General features: G+C 43.6%; 1 protein-coding gene across 2 annotated transcripts; it reads left to right on the top strand.

Moving 5' to 3' along the window:
• The first annotated feature begins 14,992 nt into the window (after positions 1-14,992).
• On the top strand, positions 14,993-18,279 carry KCNE4 (potassium voltage-gated channel subfamily E regulatory subunit 4). Of its 2 annotated transcripts, none has more exons than XM_033111406.1 (2): positions 14,993-15,220; positions 15,729-18,279. In XM_033111406.1, the coding sequence occupies exons 1-2, from the start codon at positions 15,085-15,087 to the stop codon at positions 16,277-16,279; spliced, it is 687 nt and encodes a 228-aa protein (XP_032967297.1). In that variant the 5' UTR covers positions 14,993-15,084; the 3' UTR covers positions 16,280-18,279. The 2 variants fall into 2 exon arrangements, with proteins under 2 accessions (XP_032967297.1, XP_032967296.1); XM_033111405.1 differs by having other exon boundaries at positions 15,004-15,216; positions 15,741-18,279.
• Positions 18,280-21,822: the final 3,543 nt, after the last annotated feature.

Below are 21,822 nucleotides of genomic sequence, written 5' to 3'. Positions count from 1 at the left end.
CATAAGCATTTAATTCATTGGTCCTACTTCTCTGCAACTAGGAACCCCTAGTTCAGGTGAGCAGATGGGGGTTGAATAGTAAATATTGGCCCTAGTTAGGGCCCATATTTAATTTAAATAAACACAGCTGATCAAACAGAGGGCTTTAAGCTAGGGCTATATTTATGTAGCCATTTCCTCAGTGGGTTATGTGCCAAATGAATTCAATGGCTTTTTGACTTTTTTCCTTCTGATCTTAATTGTGACCTGTTTGACGAAGTCAATGGAACCAAATGAAAAGTATAGACATGAAACTCTGGGGAACCTTTTTTGTAAAGGGCATTTCTAGCTAAGCTTTTCATTATTTTGTGAGGGTAAAACAGAGGATTTAAGGGACTTCCAGAAATTTAAAACAGAATGACTTGTGTATCTAATATTCTCCACATTCTTTATCCCACTTAAGAAAGGGTGGAAATCATTTTGGGGTTGTTCTGGAGACAGTCTGGGTGCTATATGTTGGGCAAGTCAGCAGAATCGTCCCTAGTGGTTATTGTGGGTTTTTCCTGGGGCTGATCTGACTTGGGTCATTGCTGTTTTTTAGGAAGGCACTGATGTCACAACCTTGAGAACTGCAATCTCATCATTTAAGTAACAAACAGAACATGCAGACAGGGTCTCCATGCAATTTACTGGCTTGGGATATCGTTTTATGTTTTTGAGATGCTTCTCATTTGATCCATGTGTTAGTAATAATGCAAGCTGCTGTAACAGCAGAGCCCCTAGACCTCAGCGTCTTAACAAGATAGAAGTTATTGCTCACGCGTATAAAGTTTAAAGTGGGTTTGATGAGAACTGCCCCTCCTAAGTGTAGAATAGACTGGGGACATTGTCCTGGATTGGCAGCCACTTCCCAACGAAAATGATACAATTGAAAGAAAGCACAAGTTTTGGTGGACAGCTAGTTATCTTCGCCATAACTAGTGACAATAAACTAAGGATTGTTGGATAATCGTCAACTAAGCATGCCATTTTGACCTCTTCAATCCCAAAGAGTCAAGTTGTGGCAGTATTGACCTTAGATAAAGCAGGAGGAGAAAAATGCCCAAGGTAATGGTACATTCTGAGGCTTGTAAAAATGTCCCATCCTGGTACTACCGAGGACAAAAACTCGTCTGTGTGAGCTGCGTAAAGAATGTTCCCAAACAGAGGTCAATGTCTTCCCTGTAGGTCCAAGGAATTCCTTCCTTCATCTGTGCCTCAGAGATTTTTCTGTAGAAAGACATTATTGGATGAGATTATCTCTAATACCTATATTCTGGCAATGTAAGTTTCTTAGATTCTTGAAATCATTGAAATGAATATGTCTGGGTTTGGTGTGATTAATCTTTGTTCTCCCATAATGGCATAGACAAAAGTGGGCCAAAAATTAGTCAGAGGAAATAAGGAGCTAAATGTTTGCTTTTCTTTATGAGTCTTGCCCGTGTTTCCAAATATTTAAATATAAAATATGTATCATTTAACCACAACTTCAATGCTAAGAGCAAACACAAAGCAGATGGTTAGATGGTTAGATGGATCTTACAGTTTTAATCCCAAACAACCTACACATGCAATTTTCAAATAAGAATAAGCCTATTAAGTTTCCACAAATATGAATTTTTCTCCCCTTCTTCCGCTCCCCCCGCCCCCACTCCGGTTCAAGCCATTGTTTCTCAGTCTAGTCGTGTAGGATACAGCTCCCTGGCCCACGCTGGTGTTATGAGCCTTGTGCTCCCCCCAGCTGAGGCAGTTGGTCGCCAGTTGTCGGTAAGCTCCTCACGGCAACTCATGGCAGCTCTTGCCGGCTGCCTGACGCTCAAGATGACTGCCAGCCGCTCACGCTGGCCACCGGCCACTCATGCGGCACACAGTAGCTCGCAGCAGCACTCAGCAGCCTGCGGCAGCTCATGGCAGCCCACGGCAGCTCACGCCAACCTCTGGCTGCTCACAGCAGCCCAGCTCCAAGGAAAGCCGTAGTTCACAGTCTTAGCTGTAGAGGGTTCAGCTCACTGGGCCCTGAGGGATTCGAACAGGCGACTTTGGCATTAGGAGCATGGTGCTCCAACCACCTGAGCCACCGGCCTGGCCCCAAATATGAATTTTAAGAATTATTGTTTGATCAGCTTCAAATTTTTCTAAGGGTGAATTTTCTCCGACTATTTCATGTCCTTGTTGGTTTTTAAAAAGACACATAATCGCAAAGGTGCAGATTTGGTGAGGTTCCCTCTTTAGTCACTGTCCGTAATGGCATTTGATACTGATCTGTTGGACCAATGCAGTTCGTTATTCATTCTGGCACCAGGAAAGCAGCTTTTCATCAAAAAATACCTTCCCAGCTTTCTTCATCACTGTTCACAGGACTTCGGGTTTGTGATGCAGAAAAGCATCTACGTTTTGGTGCTGAAGTGTCAACTAATGTGAGCTAAAACAGAAGGGAAGATTTGAAATGCTCTCTGCAGTTATTTGTGTGTCTCTTCCATGAGACGGTGAGAAGGGCCATACCTCACTGAGCGGCAGGCAGAAATCAGGATGACCGCGGGTGGATCCCGGGAGACAGTTTTCCTGTCTACCCTAAGAACAACTGGTTTTGTTCCTACAATTTATCTTTATTTACGTGCTGTTTTATTTCTCAAGCTCCCCACTCTCTGGATTTCTAAAGGAAGGACTTCTAAAGGAAATCCTCCTTATTTGAAATGGCATTAGGATGCAGGAAATCAGCAGAGTATTGGGCTCAGGGTCACCAGGGCTTGATTTGGGGGTTTGCTACCTGATAGCTCTGAGAACATAGGTTCTTGGTGTCTTAGTTATCTTATTTATAAGATGGGTCATTGTAAGGATTAAATAAGATAGTTATGAAAAGCACTTGACACATGATATTAAGTTGGTGCAAAAGTAATTGCGGTTTAAAAGGTTAAAAATAATTGCAAAAACCACAATTACTTTTGCACCAACCCAGTAATAATCCTATCTATCTGTATCTATCCTCTCTCTCTCTCTCTTTCTCTCTCTCTCTCTCTCTCTCTCTCTCTCTCTCTCTCTCTCTCTCTCTCATAGATCTATCATCTATCTATCTAATCTACCTATTTATCCTCCCCCTCCCATATATATATTATGTTATATATATAATGCATGTTTTATATATATGTAAAATATGGGTCATATATAGATCAATATATACTGAGAAGACAGAAGAGAGATGGAGAGGAAGAAAGAGGCAGTGCAAGAAGTGTTTCAGTTCTTTTGTGATAACTTTGACTTACTTATTTTTGGTTATAAACTATTTCAGGTATACAAAAACGTATACTAATAATGTAGCAAACACATATATATTCACCGTCCAGCTTAAGAAACAGAACCATAGAAAGTCAATCGAAGCTACCTTCGTCTCTTCTTGTAGTCTCTGTTCCTTTCTTTCCTCCCTCTTCCCTTCTCCCCAGAAGTAGCCACCAGCTTGTTTGGGTGATCAGTACCTGTGTGCAAGTGTTTATACTTTTTCTATTATGTCTGTATCCACTAACAACTTATAGTATTGTTTTTCATGCTTTTAAACTTTAGGTTAATGATATAATACTGTATGTATATTTCTGCAATTTGCTTTCAATGTCTAATATTACATTTTTGAGATTTGTGTGTTGAAATGTGCATCTCTCGCGCACTCATTTTAACTACTGTGGACTATTCCATGTATTTTCCTTTTATTTCCTGGTCAAGTGTCTTTTTCCAGCCTTCCCTCCTCCTGCCCTGTTTTATTCCATTTGTTCTTCTCTTCAATTTCTCCCCCAATTTCTCCACCCAATGAGATCTACATTGGCAACAGAGGACCAAAAAAACCATCCTTGGTTTATGGCTGGCCTATGAGAACTCTTTGTTCTGATCTCTATGATGGAGAGGCGGCATTCTGATATGGCTTAAAAAATGCATTATTAACATATCAGGCATAAAAGCATTCTACCAAGTAACATATGCAAAAGATCTCCTCACCCTCGGGTAGAGATCTGATGGCTATTGTGTACATTGTATAGCAACAAAAAACAATGCTTGAACAGCTTTCTCGAAATGCCCTTATTTGCTAGAATAAACTCTTCTAGCAGTTCTCAGGGTGTTTTGTTCTCCTGTCTCTTCCTCTCCTCTTTGCTTGAAGGAAAGAAGGTAGATAGAACTCAATCACATGTTGTTTCCTTTACAATCTTTAAAAAGTATTACATTTGATGCATATTAAAATGATGATGTACATATATGTTATAAAGAAAATAACATAATTAACAGTCATGAAACTATTTGTCAACCTGAGATCTAGAATATCACAACAACTCGCATCAACCCATAGGCTCCACGGTGTGACATTCTGGAGTTGAAGATATCATTTACAGCATTTCTTAGCTCTAGTCTTGAGCATCTTTGAAAGTGTTAGGAAGTAGGTGAATGAGGAACCATTTTGTTTTTGCCTGAAATTGTAATTGCAGGGGACTGGACACGAGCCCCGTTAATGACATTAGAAATTTAGATCTGTGAAGATACATTTAGGTGTCTGTTTAATTCATTTCCTCTCTTTGAGCCTTAGTTGTCTTGCATGTAAATGGAAAGAACTGCATTGCATGATCTCTGAGGTCCCTTCTGCCTGTTGAGTAAGACACATGCTTCTGTTAGGTCTCCATAGCTCCACTAAGGTAGTACTGGTCTGCAGAAAATGTGCACTCAACTGCTGCGGGGATGAAAGCATCACCGCGGTACTGTGTCCACTTCCAGGATGTCCTTCCTTGGTGCCCTTGGAGGGGGTGGCTGAATTTCACTGTTTTCCCTGAGCATTCCAGGGACTTGTGTCTTTCTTCCCTGAGAATGAATCATGGAGTCATCCCTCTGGATGTCATCCAAACCTCAGACCAATCCAAGTCATTCACTGTATTTGAACTCAGATTTCCTCCCCATCACACGCCCCACCCCCATGGCTAGTTACGGAGTCAAAATTAGGGCCCCTTTCAGACTATGAATATGCTGAAAAAGAGGAAGATGAGCTCTGGTGGGGGTAGACAGTGTGTGAATGCTGACTTCAAATATTGGTGGCTGTCATGTTGAAAATGGAAGAAAATATTCTAAGATAGTCACGAGAGGGAAGCTATGGCTAAAGGTCAGGGGCTACAGGGACACAGTTTTAGGCTGAAATAAGAACTTTCTGACAATTCCAGGCATCTTGTGAGGAAGGTCTTTGTCCTTTGTCTTGTGAGAAAGGTGTCAAACACTGAGTCATTGACTAGCTCAGTAAATATATAATATGAATCTACTTGGGCTCTGGATTGGTTCTGTGGGGGAAACACACATGAATAAGATTGTGCCCCCACAGTCAGGAGCTTACGGCCTGGTGGACACGTACCACATTCTGCTTCACTGAGTAGTTAGATGCCCATCTTTGGAGCCATCATCAGCCATAGGCAAAGCATTTTGGAGAGTGGAGTGTGGGGGTGTCTCCTCAGGTTGAGGGAAGGGAAGTGGTTTTGGGGGTGGCACGTGGTCCTAGCACTAGAATTAAGCCTTGAAAGTAGAGAGTAGGTGAAGATGTGGGTGGGAGGAGACAGTGCTCCAGAGTGGACAGTTTGGGGACCAGACCAACGGCAGCTCAGAGGAACATTGCTATTGAAGAACTTTCTGCACAATATGGGGCTGCTTACATGGATAGACTGGTGGGCACTTGCATCCAAAGGAAACACATCCTTTCTCTTCCAAGCGAGCATATCCTTCCAACTTCGCTCTTCATTCAGGACAGCAAACTTTAATGTGTCCTTTGACCTTCTTCCTGTCTTCCCACATCTCTTGGGATGCTCTAGTGTGCCCCAGTCCTGCCTCCAGGTGGGCGGATCGGGTTCTTCCTACACCTGCACCACACCACCCAGCTCTAGGCATACAGTGGGGGAGGCAGGTAGCTTGTGGAGGCCTCATTGACTGGCTAAGTGGTTTGGAAATAAGTTCTTGAGGTGCAGATGGCAATTACCCTTCTCACCAGAAGGCCTGAGAGATGCTAGCGAGGTCTAAATGCATATGCTCCACCTCTAGCAAAGGGCAGCCCATGTCTGAGCTCCTACAGTGTTGGATTGACCCTCAGTGCCCCTCAGCTCCTCCACTTGGCACTCACGTGGCAGAATGCCCTTCACTGCTTCTCATAGGGGCTTGGTCCTCTGCCCAGATGTTTTCTATGGCACTGGCCAGGGCCTGAGCGCTGGAAAGGGTGACTAGGAGCCCAGACATCCGGACCCTGTTTCCTCAGTTTCCTTCTCTCTAAGCCCAGACGCTGCAGGACACATTTGTCCTCTCCCATATTTCGGGGTGCTTCCCTTCCATGCCCTAAAAGTGATGCTCTCATACCACACGCTTACCCATTTTAGGGGGAGAGTGGTGGGTAGGAAATGACTGTCATTACCCTGAAGATGATTTCAGAGAAAGAAAAAACCAAGTGCAGTGTGAGCTGCCTGTGACACAGTCCATAGTGTCATTCACATCCAGTGCCTCTTTCTCTTTGCACTGATGCCACTCCAGCTGTCTTCCCAGAAGTAGAGCAATAACCTTCCAGCCTATTTCTGTTTTCCATTCCTTGCTGGTCTGGGCCATGCTTCCTGCCTGTGACTGAATATTAGGAGCATCGAGTTCTTGCCAGCTCCAGAATGAGCCCTGGACCATTCCCACTAAGTTTTCTAGCTGCCCATGCTCTAAAGGCACGTTGACCCATGATGGGTGAGGCTCTGAGAATGTCTGAATGGGGGTGACCTATCCAATCCAGCCCTCACCTCTGTGCTACACTCTGGACAAGCCACCACGCTCAGCTCTTCCTGCCCTGTTAACGAACCTAGATCCCACACCTTTTCCGAATTTACCCACAGTTGTATTGTGCCCACATTGTTTGGTCTGATGTGAGAGAACCTCCCTCCCATGGCTTTCACTTTCCTAGTGCTCACTGGCGTGTACCCAGCGTGTCCCTGAACATACTCTGTCTTCTCTGTGTCCCCGATGCTGCTCCAGCCGCCAGGGCATACTCCTACTACCTGCTGAACTCCCACTCAGTTCCTACCATTTATTCGGGCCGGTGCCCCCACCCCCCATCCACCCAGGCTGAAAGCACTTCCTTCAGAACCTTCTGGATCCAGGGTCTCTATCTCATTGTGGCCCTTGGAGCTAATGGCTCTCCATTTGCTTGAGCCCCTGCTTTATTTTCATACTCAACTCTTGGCTTCTTGAAGATGGTGATTGTTCCTTATCTTTGAACTCCCCTCCACCAATGAAGAACGCCTCTAAGGGTCATGGTGTGTTTTGCCACCCAGGGAGGATGCTCAGTATTTGTTTGTCAAGTGGAGCTGCCTAGGGCAGGAGAGGGCAAAGGTTGGGAGTTGGCCTGCAAGGGTTTTACACCTCCTAGTGGGGCGTTCATTGAGGCAAGGAGAGAAGTTCGGAGTGGCTGACCATGTCTCCTGGATGCCACCAGACTGTAGAAACCAGGTAATGTAAATATAAATGGGAACTGATGAAAGACTCTTTTCCCTCTCAATGGTAAGGATGAAATCAATGTGGAGAACATGACCTCACTGATTTTTACTTCGTTGAGCCCTTTCTCCATTTGCACTTTTCCCTTTGTTAGCTTATTTTACCTTTGGAACGTATTTTACCACCTATGTGCATCACCTGTCACTCTTCCTTCCCTGTTGGGTATACTGAGTAGAGGGAAGGGCCATGGGAGTCTCCAGTCTTCAGGGGATTACAGTGTTAACAGGCTCAAAACTCAGTCTGCTTCTCTGCCTCTGGGCACGGACTTCTCTTATGGCTGGTCAGTGGCACAAGAAGACTTAAACTGGAGGGTCACTTTGCTTCTTGCTGTGTAGCATCGTAGTCAGGACTACTAGCTAGGTGACCCTTGGCATTGTCGCAGGACACATGAACAACGTATACAATTAATTGTATTTCTATGCGCTAGCAATAAACAATCTGAAAATAAAAGGAAAAAAAGCAATTTCATTTATTGTAGCATCAAAAATAATAAAATACTTAGTTATAAATTGACGAAATGAAGTATAAGGCTTGCACACTGAAAACTTGGGAGCATTGTTGTAAGAAATCAAAGACCTAAATAAATGGAAAGTCATTCTGTGTTCATGGCTTGGAAAATTTGATATAACAAAGATGGCAATACTTACTAAATTGATCTACAGATTCAGTACAATCCTTACTACAATTCCAACTCGTTTTTTTTCCTCCAGAAATAGACAAGCTCATTCTAAATTTATATGAAATTACAAGGGACCCAGACTAGCCAAAACAATATTAAAAACATTTCATCCCATTCTGTGAGTTGCTTTTTCATGTTCTTGTTAGTATCCTTTGATGCACAAATGTTTTTAATGTTGATGAAGTCCAATTAATCTCTTTTTCCTTTTGTTCCCTATTCTTTTGATGTCATATCTAATAAATTATTGCCTAGTTCAAGGTCACAAAGATTTACACCTATGTTTCTTTCCAAAATGTTGTAGTTTTTGCTCTTACATTTAATTCCTTGATCCATTTTGAGTTGATTTTTGTATATGGTGTGAGGCAGAGGTCCAAATTCATTATTTTGCCTGTGGATATTCAGTTGTCGCAACACTATTTGTTGAAAAGACTATTTCTTTCCCTGTTGAATGGGCTTGGTATCTTTGTGGAAAATCAATTGATCATAGATGTATGGGTTTATTTTGAGGCTCTTAATTCTATTCCGTTGGTCTGTATGTCTAGTTTTATGCCAGTACCACAATGTTTTGAATTTGGTACCTTTGTGGTAAGTTTTGAACTCAGGAAATGTGAGTTCTCCAACTGTTACTCTTTTTTAAAGATTGATAGACATGTATATTGTAGGAGGATTGCTGAGAGCAAGATAATGAACACATCCCTCACCTCACATAGTTAACCTAGTTAACTTTTTTTTTTTGGTAATGAGAATGCTTAAGTTCCACTCTCGGCAGGTATACGAGAATGTATTATTAACCATAGTATATCTCTTAGTTCTTATTGGGTTCTGTATTATAATCTGGAATGTAGAAGGTTTAAGAAACTCTTTAAAGGTTTTCAACACTTTTTTTTTTTTTCCAGAAAGATCACTTTGCCCTCTTCAGCTGGAATCCCCGAAGCCCTTCATTAGCATCCTTTACCCATGGTGATCGGAAGCTGGCCGTAACCCCGATTAGCTGGGGCCAGAGGAAGTGACCCAAAACAATTGAGCAGTGTGTGTCCCAGGAATGGAGGACGTGTCTGGCATGATTTCAACAGGAGGCAGGATGGCCCCGTGCAGGTCAGTTCTGTCCTGCTGTGTGAGCAGAACAAGTTACTGACCTTTTCAGGCCCCAGTCTTCACATTTATAAAATTCTGCTCATAATAGCCCTTATTTAGCTCTTTTGAAATTTGCCTAAGAAAATCTGTGAAGAACACTGAGCACATTCTTTCTGTATTCATTTAACAGGTATTTCTTGAAGGTCTGCTGTGGGCCAGGTGCCATTTTATGTGCTGGGAATAAAACAGTGCACAGTCACTATGGTTCTTCAACTTAAATTTAAGATAGATAATGCCACAGAGGTCCCCAAATGTTGTCTTTTTGCATTTTTCTAGCATTGTTTAATATTTATGATAAATGAACACTTGCTAATTCTAGGCACTGTTCCAAGCATTTTGCACACATAATCTTATGATAAACAAGCAGGACTTGCAGGATGTCATCGTAAAGCAAACCTTTGTAATGAATCCCACTATTTCTTCAGACTCATGCGCTAAGGCCAGTTCCTCCGCAGCCCAAGGGTAGAGGTCTGGAGACAAATCCCAAGACTTTTCTGGTCATTCTTAGGTAAAAAATATCCCTGGCTGCTCTAGTCTCCTCAAACAGCCTCAATTCAGTAATTAAAATGTCTGTTCCCACAGGATGGCCAAAACTTCTCCTGTTCATTTACAGTTAAACTTCATGTGCCACACCTCTTCTCCCCCTTCATTTGCCTCCACCTCCCTTGGGTCTTGGGCAGACTGGAAGCCACTGGTGGGCAGGGCTCTGACTTCCGACCCCATTCCAGGCACTTCCTTTGGAGGTGGGGAAAATATCAGTTCCTTCAGCTCCTGGCTGCCATCTTGGGTGGGAACTAGTCTGTATCCCAGGTCTGTGTGATCCCTTCTGTGTGGCCTACATCTGGTCTATTGGAAACACTCCAATGTCAAGAGTACGATGATAAATAATAAACTTTCTCCTGACAAACTCTGGGAGCATGAGCTTCTCTAACTCAGCAACCTCTCTCCAGAGCTGGGGCTGCACACAGTCTCCTACCCTTCATGTTTTTCCAGGTGTGGGTATGACCCTAGTCCTCTGTGTCCAGCAGGTTGCAGGCTGCAGTGGACACTTAAGGCTCTCTCTCTCTCTCTCTCTCTCTCTCTCTCTCTCTCTCTCTCTCTCTCTCTCATTCTCTCTCTCTCTCTCTCTCTCTCTCCTTGCACCTATTACAGTTCCAGTGCAGAATGCTATGCTTGAAACACTCAGTAACTAGAAGAGACCACACAATGTACTGGTTAGATCCAAATCCTCTGGGTTCAAAATCTCAGATCTGGGTTCCAATGCCAGCTCGGCCATGTACTGGTTGTGTGATCTAAGGCAGGTACTCTAACTACTCTGTGCCTCAGTTTCCTTATCTGCATAATAGGGATGATAATGGAGCCTACCTCATAGGATTTCTAGGAAGATTAAAAATGATAAAATTTATAAAGTACTTGGAGTAGTTCCTGAGACAATTTAGGCAGCATGCAAGTATCTGTTAAATATCAAGTGAAAAAAATGTTTGAATAATAACAAAGGTGAGTTAATGGCAACTTTACCCGGTAATTTTCAACTTCAGAAGTTCTGGGTTCTTCCTTCCTAATCAGTTTTTGATGATGTCCAAGCAGAACTTGCCTGCAGCCACCTCCCTGTGAAATACCCTTGGTGTCATAGGAGGGTCTGGAGGTATTATTAAGCACAAGAAAATACTCAGTCATGTTTTATTTGAAGTGCCAGGAATGCTGAAATGTGTGTGTCTCTGGAGGGTGACTCAGGGTATTAGAAGGGATGACCACAGCAAGAGTTCCCAGACGCAACTTTTCAGAAAGGGTTTCTGGGAAAAACAAATTCCAGGGTAGACACTGAGGGTTTCATTTCCCAATACACTGCCAGCCCTGCCGCCTGGCTATGCCACTTCTTGTTTTGCCCTGTTCCTTACTATCTACGCAGGAGAGGGATATCCTCATGGATTATGGGACATTGGGAATATCTTGAGACAATTATTTATTCTACGCTCGACATGCCTAAGGGGCTAAAACTGAAACGCAGGGAAATTATGCAACTTAGCCAGTCACGTAGCACGGATGAGGTTAAGGAGGGTCAGATCTCCGGACTCCAGACTTACGTTTAATCTGATGAGATTCACCGCCGTGCTGGTATCCCAGCACGGACTTTGTTTAGTCACAGAAGCTGCTAACTTAATTTCAGAGATGTGTGGCCAGGGAATCCTGGGTCATCTGGTGAAAATGACATTACCAGGAAATTAAACACTTGTGTCAGGATCAAGTAGGGAAAAATAAAAATCAAAACAAGGCCAGAAGTTAGCTGTATATATATAAGCAAAAGGGAAATTGTTTTACTATGAAAAATACGGATAAAAGCTGGAAGTATTATTACTTTACAGATACCTTCTAGAACGTACTAAGGTTGCTGCAACCTCCAGGATTTAAGATAGCATGAATTAGAAAGAAACAACTTGTAACTGAATGTTTGCATTTATGTTTGACTATCTGGCCATCTAGGAATTCACTTTTTAAAAAAAAGTTTTTGAAGATTCAAATGAAGTTGGAAAAATGCCCATATTTTATTTCTTACTCTTTCCCAGTTTGCTGGTCCCACTGAGTGGGACAAAGGGTAGTGGAAAGCAAATGGGATGTGGAATTATCCAGACTTGGGTTCAAATCCTTGCTCTCCTACTAACAGCATGGCCTTGAGCAATTTGCTGAGCCTCTCTGACCTTCATTTTCTTTATCTGTGGAGTGGATGTGATAGCACTGACCTGACAAGATTGAAGTAGGCGGAGCCTCTACCAAATGCCTGGTACATAATAGACACTCAGCCCCGTCTGGACTGCAGCATATCTTAGACTCATTTAAAATGTCAGTTCAAAACGGATTTATCGAAAGTGTGACATTGATGCCAGGGTAGACAGATAAATCAAAAGAACAGAATAAAGAGCTCAGAAATAGACCTGCACGTATATGGTTAATTGATTTTGACAAAAGCTTTAAGATAATTCAATGGTAAAAGGACAGTCTTTTCAACAAATGGTGCTGGAACAATTGGATGTCCACATAAAACAAGTAAATGAACCTTGACCCATACCTTGCGCCATATACAAAAGATAGCTTGAAATGGATCATAGATCTAAATGTAAGAACTAGAGCTACAAAACTTCTAAGAGAAAAATAGGACAAAATCATTGTGACCTTTGGTTAGACAAAAATTTCTTGGGATACAAAAAGTACAAACCATAAAAATTTTTGATAAATTGGATTTCATTAATATTAAGAAACATTTGCTCTTCAAAGGAAAATGAAGATGTGAGTCACAGACTAGGAGAAAATATTTGTAAAGTAAATTTATTTCTTTAACATTACTGTCTCCTGAATCTGTGGCATAGAGTAGATGTAATTAATACTTTTTGAGTGCCCCCATCTTCTCCCTGATAAAATGTACCTCGTAGATGTTTTCCTTCCTCTTTCACTGTCTATGCAATTGTTCACTACCATAATTCTCATAATAGTCTTATGGGAGAGAAGAGTGAGCTATGTGTTACGGCATGGTAAGCCCCACATCTTAAATTCCATTCTTGGCAGGAGAGAAAATAGCAACAATTAAAATCTGGAGATAGGCACACACCCATCAGAATGCAATCTGAAGCTTTTGGTAGCAACAGCGCACTCTCAACAATGACAACAGAAGCAGAGATTGAGCATACACATTCTGCCAGACATGGCATTAAATGCTGTACTTGCATCATTTCATTTAAATGCAAGAGAAACATCCATGCACGAAGTCAACACTGAGTCCCAGAGGAAGTAGGGACACCAAATAGGCATCCAGCAGAGTTTCATTTGGGCTGTTCCCTCCCTTATGCCTGCCTGCAGTGGATTTTTTCTTCCTATGCCTCTGCATTGCTTTGTCCTTTGGACTGCATTCTAGATTCATCATGTCTTTTTTTTGGTTTTACTGTCTTGGAACTGTTGACTTACTTTAAGGGTTTTATCTTGTTTGAAACTTCAGCCTCTTTGGCTCCTGGCACTAGGCTTTGTACTTCCTTACTCCTTAACTCTGGCGACCCCTTCCCCCACCTTCTCTTTGCTTCCTCAAAGCTTCCATTTATAGCGTTTGACCATCCCTGGGTGACTACGAATCTCCTATGTCCCAAGGTACATAATCAACAGTATTGGTATCGACAATCAACAGGCATCTCTTTTCTAGTGTCTTCCACAAACCACTGTAGGCACAGCTGAAGATGGAAGTCTTCAGGTACTTAATGATGAATACAGGTTGAGAAAGCCACGTCTACCTTAGTCAAGGTAGCTGTGGAGTTTTTAAAGTATTATTGTAACTGTGAGGGTGTCTTTATGGATGAGCAAAGTTCCAGTGGGTGGCTTATCTGGGTGTTGGACTGTTAGCAGTTGATACCTCTGAGCCAACTGGGGACTTATGGTGAGGACAACCTAAACCACAGGGTGAATAAACCAGAGGAGAACACAGCAGCAGTTGCTCATCATCCCTCTCTTTCCTAGAAGAACTAAGACCAGGCATTAACCCAGGTGGGTTCATGTAGCAGCATTGAAAGTATCAGTCCAGGGCCATATATGTTCCAGATGGTGCAGCGGGACACCACCATGCTTCCCCTCAGCTTCAATTTAACAACAGTTGAACCACAAGAGATGTTTTCTCTAGAGTTAATTTCCTGAGAGTCTGGCTGCAATTTATGAGCCCCAGACAGCTGGGGGCAGAGCATTCTTCCCAGTTGACTTTCACGTCGAATGAGAGCTGAGAGCCGTTCAGAATAAACATCCCGGGAAGCAGATGGACTGACATCAAAGTCTTCAGTTCCTTTTCCAATTTTGATCACAGCAACCCTTTTCACACAAGGTCTACTTAGGTTTTAAAAGCTTGAACTGTGCTCAGTTGCTCACCAGAAGAATCCCTGCTCCTCCCGTGACCTGGTAGAGGCAGCAAAGAGATGTGTGGATGGTCTCTGTGTGATGCTGCGAAGAGCAGCTGTGCCCACAGAGCTGGAGAAAAACCTGCCACAGTGTCTTGCACCGTCACCCATTTCCATTTCATGGAGACTATTGAAAAGAATCTGGAAGACATATTTTTAAATTATAAACAATACATTAATGAGCTTGATGCGGAAGACAGGTAGAATCCCTCTGTATTTTAAAGGGCTACCCTGCACCAGCGGGCATTAAATCTCAGAATGATTAAACTAACAGGGCCTCAAAAAGTCACATAGTTCTCATAATCCTATGTGTTGAAGCCTTCCAGGTCCAACAATTTTGCAAGCCAGGAATCTGAGGTGCAGAAAGGTTCAGTGGAGATTTTTAAAATTTGCATAGTTAGTGGAAGAACTAAAACCTAAGCCCTGGATTCTTGACAGTAAATCCTGCACTTGCTTCCAACTGTCTTTTATCCGGAGTATGGTACTTTGTACTGTCTCTGAAAACCTGCAGACGGCATCATGGTTATTCCCTAACAGGGAGATGAAACATGAGCTAATTTTCAATGAGAGTGGACGCTGGGGTAACAGCTCTACCTGGCCACCTTCTTTTCTTCTCTCATTCATTTTTATGGCCACCTGAAAACTCGGGCTGGCTGCTGGGGAGTGAGCAGCGTGGCTGCTTGGTTCCCAGTCTGTTTCTTTTCACAGCTGCAGAGTTCAGTGAGTTGAGCTGCAATGCTTGGAGTTCACTGTTCACTCTGCCACGACCAAACTCTGTTGTAAATTTTCCTCCCAGAACACGTGACGATGCATTTCTTGACTATATATCCCAACTGCCACAGCCGAATTGTCAGAGCGCTGAGCTGTGCTTGGAGGAAGAACACCCTTGGACTTGGCGATTCAGGAAATCAGGACTTGGGAGGAATTTGCCAGCCTTTGGTAAGTTAGCCATGCTCCTTGAAAGAAGGCTATTTTTAGCAATTAGATGAAGTTTTTCCTGTCCTTTTTTTGTTCAAAGGGAACTTTGTTTTGAATTAAAAATAGTTGTAAGTTTGAGAAATGTAAACTTTCTTGTTTTTCTCTGTTTAATTAAAAAAGTTTCCCTGTGATCACAATATTATTTATTTTCTCTATGCTCCCTTGTCTTATATTGATTTTTTCTTTTGTTTTTAAAATTATAAAAGCAATGCTTTTGATATGCTTACTCTATGAAATGCAAATATAACGGGCATGTATACACTAAAAAATAAAAGTCCTCTGTAGGTTGCCCCCACCTCTTTCTGCATTCTCCCCCATGCACGCAAGCCCGCGGAGCTAACCCGTTAGCTGTTTGGTGGAACTTCTTAAGCTTTCTCCGTGCATTTATACGCTGTTTTGGTATTGCAATAACACACACCTCCATTCACCCTCCTCTCTGTACCGTGCAGCCGGGGGAGAGTTCTAACCTGCAGGTCTCTCCCCAGACCCTGGCTGTGTGAGCCGTGCTTCAATGCTGAAGATGGAACCTCTGAACAGCACGCACCCCAGCACCGAAGCCCCCGGCAGCCCCCTCGAGTCCCATGGGCCCCGCAGCGGTGGCGGCAACGGTAACGAATACTTCTACATCCTGGTGGTCATGTCCTTCTATGGCATTTTCTTGATTGGAATCATGCTGGGCTACATGAAATCCAAGAGGCGGGAGAAGAAGTCCAGCCTCCTGCTGTTGTACAAGGACGAGGAGAGGCTCTGGGGGGAGGCCATGAAGCCGCTGCCCGTCGTGTCGGGCCTGAGGTCCACGCAGGTGCCCCTGATGCTCAACATGCTGCAAGAGAGCGTGGCGCCCGCCCTGTCCTGTACCCTCTGCTCCATGGAAGGGGACAGCGTGAGCTCTGAGTCCTCCTCGCCAGACGTGCATCTCACCATCCAGGAGGAGGGGGCCGATGATGAGCTGGGGGAGACTTCGGAGACGCCCCTGAACGAAAGCAGTGAAGGGTCCTCGGAGAACATCCATCAGAATTCCTAGCACCCCCAGAAGCTGTGGAGGTGGCCCCATCCACTAGCACGCTTAGAGAGAAGAAGGACACTTTTCGTGTCTGGTTTCACTTTTGCAGTGCAGCTGCCACTTTGAAGAGACCCTCGGCAAGCCCCTGAATGGGGGGTGGTGGGGGACCCTGCTCGGCTGGAGCCAGCAGCAGCCAGAGGAGTCCATGACGCAACTGTAATGTGGACCCACCACTGCAAACGCCCTGAAGACGTGTAGTGTGTACATTTACTTTGGGGGCTGGGGGTCAGGGTTCCTGTTCAGAATTTGGCAGGCGGATGTGGTGGTGTTTTCTCCCTGGGATGCCCTGGGTAACTCCTGCAGCCTCTGCCCACTCCCAGGGCTGCCATGCCTAGGACATGCTGAGTAACTCGTTTTGATTTGCTAATTTGCCTAGAGCTTTGTTCTTCTAGATCTGATTGGCTGTAGGTACCTCTACTGGGTACCTGTGGCACTAGTTCACAGCGGGTAACTGCGCTTCTTTTGGGGGTCTTTTGAGTTGGGAGGGGGACATTTGATGGAAGACTTTTGATGGGAGAAAGCTGGAGCTCTGAACCTGGTCCCCTGTTCAGCATACTGTCAGGGAAAAAATGCAACTTTTAAACCTGTTAACATTGGCTGGGATTATAAGACACGATCTGCTATTTTGACTCTTTCTCTAACATATGGCCTTGAACTCTGATCTGGGACTGTCCAGCATCTCACACCGGCATGAAGTTTTTTTGGTTGGAAGGCCTTCTCCAGAATCTAACCTGCACTCTGAATAGCTATGTAGGGGACTCTTCCCGAGCTTTCCAGAAGGGGTAATGGTGGAGTTGAACAAAGCCAACCGTTAGCTCTCTCGCTGCTCATTTCTCAGCCTAGTTTTCTGAGCTGGGAGAGGACATAACGTGGGCCTCCATCACACGACACGGCCTTTCGTCACGTAGCTGAGACCTAGAAGGACATACTCAGGCAGATTGTATAAAGCTGGGGTCCAAGTTCTGTTTCCTGATCTTGAGCCCTGACACTGATTTGCTGTGTGGTCCTGGGCTTGTCATCAAGAGACTTACCGCCTTCCTGAGACTCCTGATGATCTATATCCCCAGGGGGCTGGGAGGATGTCTTCAGATTTTAAGACTCTGTGATAAATTCTGCATGGCTTGGTGTGAGGAAGCTTGGATAAAATATTTCCCCCTTGGCCAGTCAGTCTGAAAATGGATCTGCTCATTCAAAGGAGCAGTGGGAGACGAAAAACACAAGTAACTGGGAGATTCAGGGCGAATTATTAACTCATTCAGGCTGTCATTTTCCCCAGCAGTGAACCCAAGAGCAGATACCACATTTTACTCTGCAACATTCTCTGCCTACTGGAATGTTAACACTCCAGCTATGGGAAGAAGAAAGCTGAAAGAAAGTGCTCAGGAATGCTGCTAGTGTTTCCATGTATTCCTGTGCTCAGTAACTTTGTAGCATAGCCTGTAGGCACTGGAAGAGAGGAGGAAGAGAAACACACCAAAGGTCAAGTTTAACTCTATTAAAAACAACCCCTCCCCCCCTTTTTAAAACATACTCTCCCTGGATTGGAGACAGCAATAACTACTGTTCCCACAGAAGGGTTAACAGTGTAGGAGCTGGTTTATCAGTGCGCCTTCACACAGTACTAGAGGAAATTTACGTTTTAGGGGAAAAGAGGCCTCCTTTCACTTTAAAATTCAGAGCATGGATTTACTCCAAAGGGGGCTGTTTAAGGTGAAAGAAGCCAAGCTGAGTTGGCCCCTTGCCTGGAATCACTTGAATTCTGAAACTTTACTGCGATGGACATGTGCGTTGTCACATTTTCCATTGCTTAATCCTGAAGTTTGGTGCAAATCTATCTGCGCCCATTAAAAAGTGATGTATATACTTCCTTCTTATTCTATTAAGTTGTACAAAATTGTCTGCTGTATTTAACAGTTTGTAATTTCCACAATATTTTTTAATTTAAATAAACACATCTTTTTCCCGAGGAAGTTTTGAGTTCTTTCTTTGATTCTGCAATATAACTCGTAGTTTCCAAGACACATCCCCGGACACATTCTCCAAGCCGGCTCTGGATGGGGCTGGGTTTTTTCATCCCATGATATGCTTTACAATGAATGAAAAACAAGCTATAGACGGACTTAACATCAGTTTCTCTTTTTAAATTTGGTGGCTGTGGGGCCTTTGAGCTTGAATGTGCAGTGACATGGCAACTGCTACAAAGATGTTGCCCCCAATTTGGTGGCAAGACAATGTTTGATTTGCCTGCTGGATTGGCAGGTATTATCCACATGTGGTCACAGCCACATAGACTGTTGACCAGGCAGTTGCAGCAACACAAACTTAGAGATATACCCGAGAACAAAAGCTGTGATTTGGGATCGTCCCTCCTTCCTCTCTCAGTCACCTCTGTACAAAAACTGACTTTCTAAGCTCCTCCTACTTGGCCTGGCTGTAGCCTGCCTACCGCAGCCTCTGCTTTATGATTTTATTTACACAGTCAGAAGGGCTAAAGGAAATTTACTCAAACCAATGACCTACTTTGAATCAAGCAGATGGTATAGAACATTTTTACTTTTATGTTTCTCTGTGTCCTGTGAGTTTGGCTTTCTTGTTTCAAGTAAATGTTTCTATCAGGTTCACAAGTAACTGTCTCCCTAAAGGATTTATGTAGTGAAGGTACAGGGGAGCCTGGACCCTTCCCAAAACACATCAGGGATCTTCATCCATTACTTGGTACTTGGACAATGTAAGATGAGAAGATTATTTTAAAAGACAAGAAAGCCCTTCCATTTATCCCAGCTTAATGTCATTCTTGGTAAGGAAATAGTTAAGGAAAACATTTTTTTTTTTTACCAGGGGCGGAAGGAGAGGGAATTCTAAACTCTAATTGTCCTAAAAATATGCATAGTACACTATGTCGTTTTAATGGAATATTTGTTTTCTTTAAAAAACAAAAAACTTCTAAGCAGAACCTAAGGCCCAAGGGGTTTAGTCTGTGTGGATTTACTCATGCATGTGAAAAACGGAGCAGGGAATTTGGCTCCGTGCACCTAGGATATTAGAAACATATTTTAAAGCACTTAAATGTTAGGGATGAGGTAAATGGATCGTCCTGCTTGTTCCATGCTGTTCTAATTACACCTTTGTACGTCAAAGTCAGGCAGGGATGCTGTAGAGAAAAAGATTTTTTTCATGGATGGAATCATGGGATAAAAACTGCTGGGAGAGGTTGAAGTTGGGCTCGTGACTCTGGTTGGAAAATAGACCCCATGGTACATTTGAGAGCTGCAATTAGAGGGTTTTTTGGCCAAGCTTGCACTTCCAGGTTCAGCTGAAGAAGGGTCATTTATCATCCTGTAAAATGCTGCTCTGATCATAGACACTGTGAAACAGACAGAACATGGAGCTTACAATGTAATTGATATGCCAGGTTTAGACAGAGCATACGTTGCTCAATTGCCTTACCCCAAATCTGGGCACCCTGCTGGAGAAAATCACAGGGAGTACCATGGGTCAGGGGACAGGAGGTGGTGTCTAGGGCTGGAGGGAGACATGTCAGATGACTGACCAGCATGGTGGCTCAGGCAGGGGCTGGACTGCAGGAAGGCAGGATGCAAATGTGGCTCAGCAGAGGCTCAGCCTTGTTAGGTGTGGCTTTTTAAACTAACTCTGCGTCCGCGTGGCTCTGTAGCTCTGGGGAAGCTACCCAACTTCTCTGCCCTGAAGTCTTTCTCTTTCAAAATGAGAGGACGTGCTGGCTTTCTTCTCTGGGGAGCGGTTAATGAAAAGAATGGTGAAACACAGAGATACTGAGCTCTGCTTGAAACTAAAGGAAACACAACTTCGGCTTCTACTTTTTAAAATGTGTCCTGGGCATCCATCTGCAAATAAAACTGCTAAAACCTCCTCTTCTGCGGGTGGTTTCCTCAGGAGACTGCAATGTTCAGGAAAAGGATACAATTTGCCAAAGGAGAAGGGTCATAAGAAAGAAAAACCACTGTTCGGTTCTGCTTTTCCCCATTTCTGTAATGTTTCCTCCCACACAGGAAGGAACAGTTTGGGATGTAAGCTGTTACTATGGAGATAACCAGCCAAGGTCACTTGTTTGAAGGAGCCCATGGCCCAGAGCAGTCAATCATTAGAATGACACTACGAAGTTGGGATTTGGTCCTTGACTCGGGTGACAAGCTTTGAGCCCATGGCAGCCCCCATTCATGGCATGGAGGAGGGAGGCAGTGAGTCCATGGTTCTCCTCTTGTCCTGACAACCCTGTCTTTCGTCTCCTTGTACCTTCCCTGCCTCATGCAATACAGGGCTAACCTGTTGTTCTCCCAGGAATCTCTTTTCTTACCCTGCGTTTTTTGGCTAAGAAACACAATCAAAGAATGCTTCACATCAGTACCTATAGTCTTTTCTTGTCCTGAGAGGTTTTCCAATTCCTATTTAAAGAAGGTGAATGGCATATTCTCTCTTCTCTTAGTTCTGGCTGCTATAACCAAATACCATAGACTGGGCGGCCTATAAACAACAGAAATGATTTCTCACAGTTCTGAAGGCTGTGAATCCATGATCAGGGTTCCAGCATGGTCAAGTTCTGGTAAGGACCCACTTCCGGATTGCACACAGCTGTCTTCTCGTTGTATCCTCACATGGAAAAAAGAGAGCAAACTAACTCTCGGGGTTCTTCTTATAAGAGCACTAATCCCAATCACGAGGGCTTCACCTTCATAACCTAATTACCTCCTGAAGGCCCCATCCCCAAATACCATCACACTGGGGATTAGATTTCAACATATGAATTGTGGGGGGGGCACAAATATTCAGGCCGTACCTTCTCTTTTCCCAACTTCCCTCCATCTCTTCCTCTCTCACTTCCTTCTATTACACAAAAGGAACAAAAAATAGCAGTAACCACAATGCTTAATACTTATTATTAGGCACTTCTTACATGCCAATCATTACGACCCCATGCTCTGAGCTTCTATTCTCTTCTAGGCACTTCACTAGGTGCTGGGAAAAACATAACACCTGTTCAACCCCCCAAAGAGGTCATAGTCTTCGTATAGATGAATGCCAATAAAAATAACTCTATTTCTGGTTGACTTATAACATTAGTTGAGCATTTCTGTGTGTAGGGTCCTCTGGTTCTAGAAGGGTATAAGAATAGGTGGTCTTTGAACAGTTGAGGACAACATGATGTGATTAGTTGGACAAAATGTACTGTTTACTTAATATTTGCTTTGCTCTGTGATAGGTGTATTCCCTTTATCTTAGCTGATCCTCCCAAGGGAACTCTAAGCGAGGTCTCTAGCACCGTTGATGCAGATATGAAAGTTGAAGTTCAAGGAGTTGTTGCTGGCCCGTGAAATGAATGATCATGATTCCAAAACAGATCTTCTGACACAAAATCTTTACATCAGAATCTCTTGGAATCATAAGAAAGCAGAGAGCGTAAGACATGGAATCTAGTGCTGTCCCAGACAATAGGCAGCTCTGTGACATTACATATGTTGCTCAACCTT

This window comes from Rhinolophus ferrumequinum, chromosome 8 (genome assembly GCF_004115265.2).
Source record: "Rhinolophus ferrumequinum isolate MPI-CBG mRhiFer1 chromosome 8, mRhiFer1_v1.p, whole genome shotgun sequence".
Taxonomy (NCBI): Eukaryota; Metazoa; Chordata; class Mammalia; order Chiroptera; family Rhinolophidae; genus Rhinolophus; species Rhinolophus ferrumequinum.
This window is presented reverse-complemented; position numbering and strand designations above follow the sequence as displayed.

Bases quoted from the DNA above. Each gene is read 5' to 3' on its own strand.
- KCNE4 (XM_033111406.1), top strand. From the start codon at position 15,085: ATGCATTTCTTGACTATATATCCCAACTGCCACAGCCGAATTGTCAGA. The intron at 15,221-15,728 runs GTTAGCCATGCT...TCTAACCTGCAG, and splicing joins AATTTGCCAGCCTTTGGTAA to GTCTCTCCCCAGACCCTGGC.